At 31.0% G+C, this 9087-nt stretch overlaps 1 protein-coding gene across 2 annotated transcripts; it reads right to left on the bottom strand.

Moving 5' to 3' along the window:
- Positions 1-2648: 2648 nt before the first annotated feature.
- LOC114191820 (protein unc-50 homolog) lies at positions 2649-8485 on the bottom strand. 2 transcript variants are annotated; one of them, XM_028081228.1, is made up of 10 exons: positions 8147-8485; positions 7815-7963; positions 7535-7560; positions 5952-6042; positions 5529-5624; positions 5365-5433; positions 5104-5162; positions 4884-5006; positions 3332-3403; positions 2649-3254 (listed from the first exon to the last, which is right to left on the bottom strand). In XM_028081228.1, the coding sequence occupies exons 2-10, from the start codon at positions 7871-7873 to the stop codon at positions 3190-3192; spliced, it is 660 nt and encodes a 219-aa protein (XP_027937029.1). In that variant the 5' UTR covers positions 7874-7963; positions 8147-8485; the 3' UTR covers positions 2649-3189. The 2 variants fall into 2 exon arrangements, with proteins under 2 accessions (XP_027937029.1, XP_027937028.1); XM_028081227.1 differs by having other exon boundaries at positions 7815-7882.
- Between the last annotated feature and the right edge of the window lie 602 nt (positions 8486-9087).

Here is a 9087-nt window from a genome sequence, read left to right as displayed (position 1 = left end):
TTAATATCATATTTACCTATACATTTGTATATTAATTATTCTTAACCAGTATTTTTATGACACTGGTTAACAAGACCCTTATACATGTGGATGGTGACATCTAAAACAATTAAAGAAAGTTGGTGTAAGTATTTTCGAGATTTAATGTTGATTAAGTATAATATCAAATTACACTATATGAATGTAGTAATTTATTTATTTATTTATTTATTCCATTTATCTTAATAGAAATTTTGATTTGTCACTCATTATTATACATTTTTTTATTTCATAGACTTTGACATTTTATATAATATTTAAAAGTCATCAATAATCTATTATTACATAATAATTTATTAAAAGTAAAAAATAAAATAAAAGAATTATTATTTTATTTTCTTCAACCAAACAAGCTTTATTGTTATATATAACATGTTCACTTCATTTTTCTTTAACCAATCATCATAGCAGGTCCTTCTTTGTGACAGAGGGTCTTGACCCCAATTTGTTTTAGATCTATATAAATTAATATATAATTTAAGTTTTTTTATTTTAATATATTTGGTATTTAAAAATTTATGCATTTATATACAACTTTTGACACTTCTAACATATTTGTTGAAAATCCACTGCCAAATAAACTTTATTTTTATGATATTATTTTTTCACTTTTTTCATCTATTTTCATTTAATTTTTTATTCACCTTCTATTTTTGATTTAATCCAAGTTTTTTTTTTTCTTTCTAGCAGACAGACAATTCAAGAGGAATGAGATTTCTAAAAAGAAAGTTTTGACAAGATGTATTAACAAGATATGCAAACCTACTTCCAGTACACACTTTATTACAAGTTTAAGTCTACTAAAAGTTTCAAAATTAAAAATAAATAAATAAAAACTTAAAATCACTAAAATATGTTCTTCCTGTAAACTTTAGTCGATTATAACGAGTGTGGTAGAAAGATGTATTAAAAAATAGTATATTTTAGGATTTCAAATAATATAATTAGAAATAAATTAAAATATTCTAACTTCAAATAACAACTTCAATTTCATTTTAACATTATTTTTCCTATCCAAAATTAAATTTATATTATATTTATCATAAAGGGTAAAATTGTAATCATAGAATTTCATTTATTAAATATAAAAATTAATTAAATATTATTAATCACATTATACGCAAGACTTTTATAAATTTTTCATTCATATTCAGTTAAATTAGACAAATTTTTTTTTTAATCCAAACAACTTCATTTTTATCTACAAATCAATGTAAATCTACACCCTAATCCAAACACATCATATCCCTTCAAATCCTTCAAACTAAATTTTTATTTCAACTAAAAAATAAAAAATAGAAAACATTGAATTTGTAGACTTCATTCCAAAGGAGTCGTACATCACAATTACGATTTATATAAGATGTCGTTAATAAAAATTATGATTTTCTATCCCAAGTCGTTCAACTCACATACGACTTTGTTCCTTTAATAAAAAAATAAAATACTTATTCTATTAATGTTAATATCACACTGAAGTCGTATTTATTGTGTACGAAGATAAAATACTCTGCTCTATAAATTCAAACAAAATTGAGCAAAAAAAAAGTATTTTAGCCTTATATTTGTATTCTATTCTTATTTATAATAATTGTATTTGTATAACATGAAAGAGAAATAATTAATTTTAAGAAGCCTTGATTGGTCCATATTCAATTAAGTTGAGCTAGTTTCAAGTGTAGGTTAAACTGAGTGAGATGAGTCTATGTTCATCCAAGTTGAGATTAACCTACACACAATTGAGTTAAGGTAGATAGACCCATCTAGGTCTTGATTCAATTTAGATCAAATTAGTCCTAACTTGACAAAAACAAATCAAGTTGAGCTTAAATAAAACTAAATCATTTAGCCCGAGTTGAGTAGAGTTAGCTCAAGCTTCATCGAGTTAAGTCATTTTAGCTTAGTCTAATAAAATTGAGTCAACATGAATCTAAATTTAGTTGACTAAAATTCAAGTTAAGTTGAGTCAAGGTAAAATCATATTCAATTGAGTTAAACTAGGTGAATGTCAAAGCAAGTTTAGTCCAATTCAACTAAGTTAATCCAATTCAAATTAACTTTAAGTTAAGTCGAATCCAAGTGATGCAAAACTAATCAAATCATATTTAACTAAGTTATGTTAGAATATGTTGAGTCAAGACACCAAATCACGAACATGTTAAATTAAGTTGGGAGAATCCCACGTTACATTGGATTGAGTTTACCTAGACTAAGGTTAAACTAAATCTACCAAAATACATAATTACAAATATGAAAAATTTCATTCTTTCAATAAAATTTAAAATTATTTAATTTTAACTAATTTAATTACTCCAATAAAATTCTAAAATTTTAATTTCTATCAAAATTTCTTACCCAAGAAGACATGTTTTGGTTAAAAAACATTTCAAACTATCTATAAATAAATAAATAAATAAATTAACCTCTTAAAATGCTTTATCCAAATAGTACCCCATAACCATGCTCAAGTATCTTTACCCGGATGACTCGTACAAATCCTACACAGGCGTAGACATTAGGTAACACATATTTTTCAAACATCACTATCCTACTGGTTTAAAAATTGAGTTGCGCATTAAAGTAATTTTATAAGTAGCCCGTACTCGCCATTGAACCACCAAACACCTCACTGTGAAGCAATATTGAGTCAGATAAAATACATAACGAGCACATATCATACATACAAAATGCCCCCTCCCCGGCTTTGATCAGCTCCTCGCTAACTCTTACTGGTACTTGCTCGAGTGGCTTCTAATGAAACTAAAAGTTAACAATGACTCCTTATGTGGCGAGCTAATGGGGAGACCTTTCATTTAAGTATCTAACCTCATCAAAGAATATATCAATAGAAATTGTTCTTTGTCGGGAGGAAAGCTACGGGATTGACAAAGAAAATTCATTACAATGAGTATATATTCATTTGAACAAATATTCTATCTAATAACTGTAAAAAATACACTGACTACCCTGACTTGCTACAGTCCAACTTTGATTGGTAGTAGTATTAGAAGGCCTAAAATGAGACATTGCTGGGCCAATGCATTCTTCAAACAAACAATCAAACATTCACCAAAGCCTTCTCATGTTATAGTTTTCCGAATACTCTATAACCTCAAGGACACGATAGGTCAAAAGTTCTAGCTGGAATGATCATATTTGTCGACTGAAGTACATGTTCATAAAGTATCTAGATGGATTGAAACCACTTAAAATCACTGCAAATAAGAAATTGGGTTCAGATGCAATATCAATCAATCATGAAATAACATAAATGATACCGCTCAATACTTACAAATAGGAGAAAGGACAATTACGATGCCAATGGGGTACAGAAAAAAGGTGGTCCTCTCCAAAAAAGGCAGAACTACAACCACAAATTATATCAAATAAATTCAACGGTATTAACAGTTTCCACAAACTCAACAAAAACTTATAGTTTCAGAGTTATACACACTCAATAAACAACTTTACCCAAAACATTTTAATGTACATTTATTCACTATGCTGACCATACATCCAACAGAGCCACATCATATGAAATTGTTCTCCATATCATACAAAAGGGGGACTTTAGAGTAAAAAACAAGTATTAAAACAGAATCACTGCAAATGAACATATTTATGAAGAGCTTAATTTGAGGATCCAGGCTCTATAGCCCTTAGACACTTTTCATGAAAAATACAGCCATACCCAAGGATATTACACTAAAAGAAGTATTATGAACTAATCTCAACGAGGTGAAATTCACTTACACAATCAATAACTTCGTATAAAATGTGAATTTCACGATCTAACTACTGAATTGTAGGTACTGCCTCCAGTCCTTTTTGTAACAATCTTACATGGAACGTTAGTCTTGATTATTTTCAGACTTAAACGTTTTCTCATCCCTATAAAATCAGTGGCTTTTTTTGGTCCCTATTAAATATTTGTTTGCTTTTGATCCCTTTAGATTTGAAAATCACTAATTTTTTCATCCCTAGAATTATAATACTAGTTAAAGGCTTATATGTTGAATAAAAGGTCAATCACCATTCTGTAATAACGCATAATAGTTTTGTGATATAATGTTTGTATATGACATCCAAAACAAACTCCTAAATAATCAATAAAATAAATATTATCTATCCGTCATAAATGAGTGTTAGGAACTAAAAAAGTTACAGGGATGAAAAACAATGAAAAATTTTATAGGGACCCAAATGAAGACTCACTAATTGTACAGGGATTAAAAACACATTTAGGCCTTATTTTTATAAGAGTCCCTCCAAGTTGTTTACCTCATTGATTTACATTTTTACAAAAACTCCCTTAAGTTGCCATACATCAACTAGGTATACAGATCGAGAAAAAGGAATTTCAGTGGTTTTAAGGGTAATTATGGAAAAATTACACAAATTGTTAAAAAATTTAATGCCATTAATTAAATTACCAATATTATTTAATTCTTGTGAAGCAGTTAAAAGGATCCTATATATATAGGATAAAAGATAGTGTATATTCTGAGATTTTTCATATTAAATCATATAAAAATTGAATGAAGATAACTAAATTATTCTTATTTTCATATCTTTTAAATGTATATAGTACATTAAATACGTTAATTTTGATGTGCATATAATTTATGCAACGCATACTTTTAATCTATTGGTGAGTTCTGGGATAAAATAATCTAGTAAAAGGTTGTTGAACTGCGTGTAAGAGTGTGTATGGATATGCTTTTAATCTATTCGTGAGCTATGGGATAAAATAATATAGTAAAAGGTTGTTGAACAGTGTAAGAGTGTGTGTGTGTGTGTGTATAAAAGTAAAATATTAATGAGTGAGAGAGAGAGAGGGTTACCATCATAACCTAGGAAATTTAGATAATGATAGTATGAAGCTCCCACCATGAACAGAAGATTTGACAGCAATACTGGAATGAAACCGTGAGCCACCAATAGAGGAGATACAAAATAATGGATCACTGTCAAGGGACCAGACATCAGTACCACTCTAATGCAAGATATTGTAGTTTCCTATATCATAACAGAGTTCACACTAACCAAGGAGTCAGAAATTACCATAGAGCAAAACAAACAATGGGAAGAAAGAGTTGCAGTGTACATCAAATGCATACATCCTTCCATGAGAAACCAAAACAAATATAATCAGCTATTGAAAAATAATTAACAAAATTATAAAGATAAGGGTGTTCTCAATTCAATTCTTTGCTTATCAATTGATCAGACATTTTAAAGAAACATGGCCAAATATTAGAAAATGTTCTCAAAATACTAGCAAACTAAGTAACACATGAAACAGGCACAATTACTTGAACTTACCATTCAACACGTTGTTCAACCACATAGCTATTTGGAGCCTCTTCTCGAAGATAAGAGTTAGTCAGGAACCTAGAGAATACACGGATAATATCCACCAGTGTTGGTACCAAGATCAAGTGATTAAAAAAAAAGGATGCAATAATTTGTACAGGAAGTACCCTTACCAACAAAAAGTTGCCAGAAATACACCTGTCAGTATAAAGTGGAAAAACAACACTGAGAAGATAACAAGAAGTGTATGGGCAGTACTATGGTCATACCTGAAAGAATATGGGAAAATACAATACCAAAAGTTAGTAGAGGCAGAGTGGGAACAAATATAAAGTAAAGTTACATAATGGATAATCCAATAACAATAGAGGTTTGGTTCATGATTCACGATTTAATAAGATTCACGTACCAAAGTCTAAATCAACTGAATGTTTTCATAAGGGAAGTTTTCAAAATATCCTCCTTCAGTTAAATAAATAAAATACAAGGATTTACTTTAGCTGCATTGCATATCCTTTCTGTTTTACAAAAGTATAGTGAATTTTAGCTACTGGTCCACAAGGAGCCACCACCATCAAATGTTCTAAAAAACTTACGCGGCACAATAAGCCAAAGTTGCAACTGCCAAAAGAAGACTGCAGATCACAACAAATGCAGGGTCATCACGTGCCCATTGATTCTTGGTTTCTAATATCAAACAATAAGAAGGAAATCATTAAACAATTTTTTGAAATCACCAAATGAAATTTCCTAATTTCATAAAACAGACATTAATTATACAATTAACTCTGAAGTCCTTTTTTCCTGAAACATTTGCATGATCGTGTATCACTAAAATAAGTTGATTTGCAAGCCTAATAATAAGCCAAAGTTCTTCATGACTCATCTTCAAAAGCAGCTCTCTGTGAAAGATTTAACTCTCGCATTCAAAGGTAATTTTACTTGAAAGAAACGTAAGCTGTGAAATTCTTAAATTCTATCCCATCATTGGTTGTGTCTGTCAGTTGTTATACGCATGTATAACGTTTACAAGAGATTCGTGAAAAGGGAATGGAATGATTAGGCCCAAATCAGTTAAAAACAATATTGCTCATAATCTCTTGTTTGAGAAGAATAATATTATGATCCCAAGTAAGTGAAATCAATTCACCAGTGAAGATAAAAGGAATTTCAGCATAAGATCAATGAATGATGTCATTGGCATCATTCATTAGTCATGGTTGTGAAGCCCACGAGTCAGTTTGTAGAACCATACAAGTCTACAGCTGTGGGCAGGGGAATCAAACAGACTCAACTTCAAACTCATTACTTGATAGACTCAACTGGACTCATTAGACTTCCATTCTCTCAGGAGCAGGAGGCTGGAAAAGGAATATGTACGAGCAGGAGGAGGCATGTGGGGCGGAAGGAGGCTGGAAAGGCTTCTGCCTCAGAGAAGGGCCGCTACCTGCAAACTAGGGTGATCGCCAAGTGCACCTTATTTTATACTGTCTCCTTATTTATTAAAACTTCACATTGGCTTCTGATTCTAATGTTGTTTAGTTCCACCCAGTGAATTTTAATACAATTTGAGGTATTTGAGTTTGTTTTTTAATCCCTATCATCCATTCTATTTGTACTTTCAATCCAGAATCAATGCACATTATTTGTGTTCTGTTATGTGTTTTCAGAAATAACCATTGGCAATTCTCCGAAGTAATCTATTGTGCTTTGCTATACTGAAATAATAAGCACTAGAGCACCATTCTGTTGGATGCTTTCTATGGTCTACTGCTTAAGTTTGAACCTTTCATTGTTCCCTATGACAATCTTTGTACTTTTCCTCACCACTCACTATAAGGAGTTTTACGAACATTTTGTATTAGGCCCACAAGTCAAGTTTAAGGATGCTCCACAAGTTTACATATAAACTCTTGGCTTTGACAATCTACCACTAAATGCATTTCCAATCTGACACTACATGTAAGATACTTACACCAATGACAACTATTTATTGTCCCTGGAACATATCACAAGGATGCAACTAGCCTAATGCACTATAAATTATTTCAAATAAATGCTACCCAAGGAACATAGCCTAGTAAAACAAGCTCAATAAGATTGGTGAACTAATCACTGTGAAAAAATTTGCACCAATAAATCAAAAAAGAATAAAAATATTCACAAGACACAGACTTACGTTTGTGATATTTAGTATGCTGATAGCTGCATCCGTTGTACAGTTCCATTCCAAGAACAACACCAAAAAAGCATTCAGAGAACCAGTTATAGAAATTTCAAATACACACAAAGCAGAAGGGTTAATCTCGACAAAGAATCATGAGCATACACAATAATAATGTCCCACGAAATTAGATTCACATTGCTATTGCGTTAGATCATGGTAACAAAACGCGAATTTCATTGCTAACAGCAAGGGGAAGGGCAGAGATCAGATGATTTAATTTACATGTACTTACACAACTTTCGGTGACGTACATAGATGAAGCATTTGCCAAAAAGTGTATTCAATATCCATTTGTTGCCACTACAAGAATAACAAACGAATCAGCACAGATTGAACACTGACGCCTATCGGACTCTTCAAATCAGAACAGCACAGTCCAACCTATTCAATTTTGAACCGAAACATTAAGAAATTGAGCAACAATTTGGCTTACACGCCGAGCAATTTAAGCAATGGCATTTAGGATGTAAGAACGAAAGGCAGAGATAAAAGCAGGAATTGGATCTTAAAATGGAGCGCGAAGTAAATCTACGAAATCGGGAAATTAAAGGAAGAGATCGGAACCTTGATGATTCTGCGGAGGTAAGGAAGCAGCATGGGATTATTAGGTCGAGAGGAAGAAGAGGAAGAAGAAGAACGTCCTTTGGAAGCTGTGGGTAACATCTTTGGCTTCGATGACTCCTTCTCTTCTCGATTCCTTTACCTCTTCTTCTGCAAACGATTCACGATTCAATTATTCTTTGTCGTGCTGTTATGTTTTGTTGATTGCGATCTCTGTATTTCTCTCCGGTAGCTACCTCGAACTCTCTCACAGATGCGAGATGGGATGGGAAAGGGCTGAAAAGTAAAATGACTACACCACCAACCTGGGCCAATTACAATCTCGGTACTGGACTCTAATCACCTTCTGACCCACTCTTTCTTACGGAGAAAAAAACCTTTCCCAATATTATCGATTAAATAAAAATTGTATTATAAGATTGCAAGTTTTATTTATATAAACTGATAATTACGCTTACATATTTTTTTATTAATAGTCATAAACAGTTATATTTTATTACATATATATTCTTTTATAAATAAGTGTAAATTATGCAACAATTTGTAAATACATAAGAAGAAATGGAAATGTGTTAACCGTAACATCTCATAACACATAAGGTTAGACGGTTAACAATTTGGTAAATGTAAAACTGTTAGGTTATGACTTTTTGTTCCTTTCATCATATATATCATTAGAAAAAATATTTTTTCTAGTTATTATAATTATATCACAATTTACTCTATCAGACAACAAAAAGTAGAAAAACAAGAAATAATAACGAAAATATGTTAAGTTGTCGGATTCATAAGAAACAGTGAACAAAAATATGTTAGTTGACAATGAAAAACATCTAAAATTTTCAATTCTTCTTCTTCTCCTCCATCTCACTCTTTTGTTAACTACCCCTTCACTTTTCTTTTTTTTAATTCTGCCTCCTCTCCTAAGATTGATTTTTGTTCTT

The sequence above is a fragment of the Vigna unguiculata genome, chromosome 7 (assembly GCF_004118075.2).
Source record: "Vigna unguiculata cultivar IT97K-499-35 chromosome 7, ASM411807v1, whole genome shotgun sequence".
Lineage (NCBI taxonomy): Eukaryota > Viridiplantae > Streptophyta > Magnoliopsida > Fabales > Fabaceae > Vigna > Vigna unguiculata.
Note: the sequence above shows the minus strand (reverse complement) of the source record. Positions and strands in the feature narration are given on the sequence as shown.

Excerpts from the sequence above, each read along its gene's own strand:
- LOC114191820 (XM_028081227.1), bottom strand. The coding sequence starts at position 8,245 with ATGTTACCCACAGCTTCCAAAGGACGTTCTTCTTCTTCCTCTTCTTCC. Across the intron at positions 7,883-8,146 it reads ACCTCCGCAGAATCATCAAG|TGGCAACAAATGGATATTGA; the intron begins GTTCCGATCTCT and ends TTATTCTTGTAG. Across the intron at positions 7,561-7,814 it reads TGTACGTCACCGAAAGTTGT|CTATCAGCATACTAAATATC; the intron begins GTAAGTACATGT and ends CAACGGATGCAG.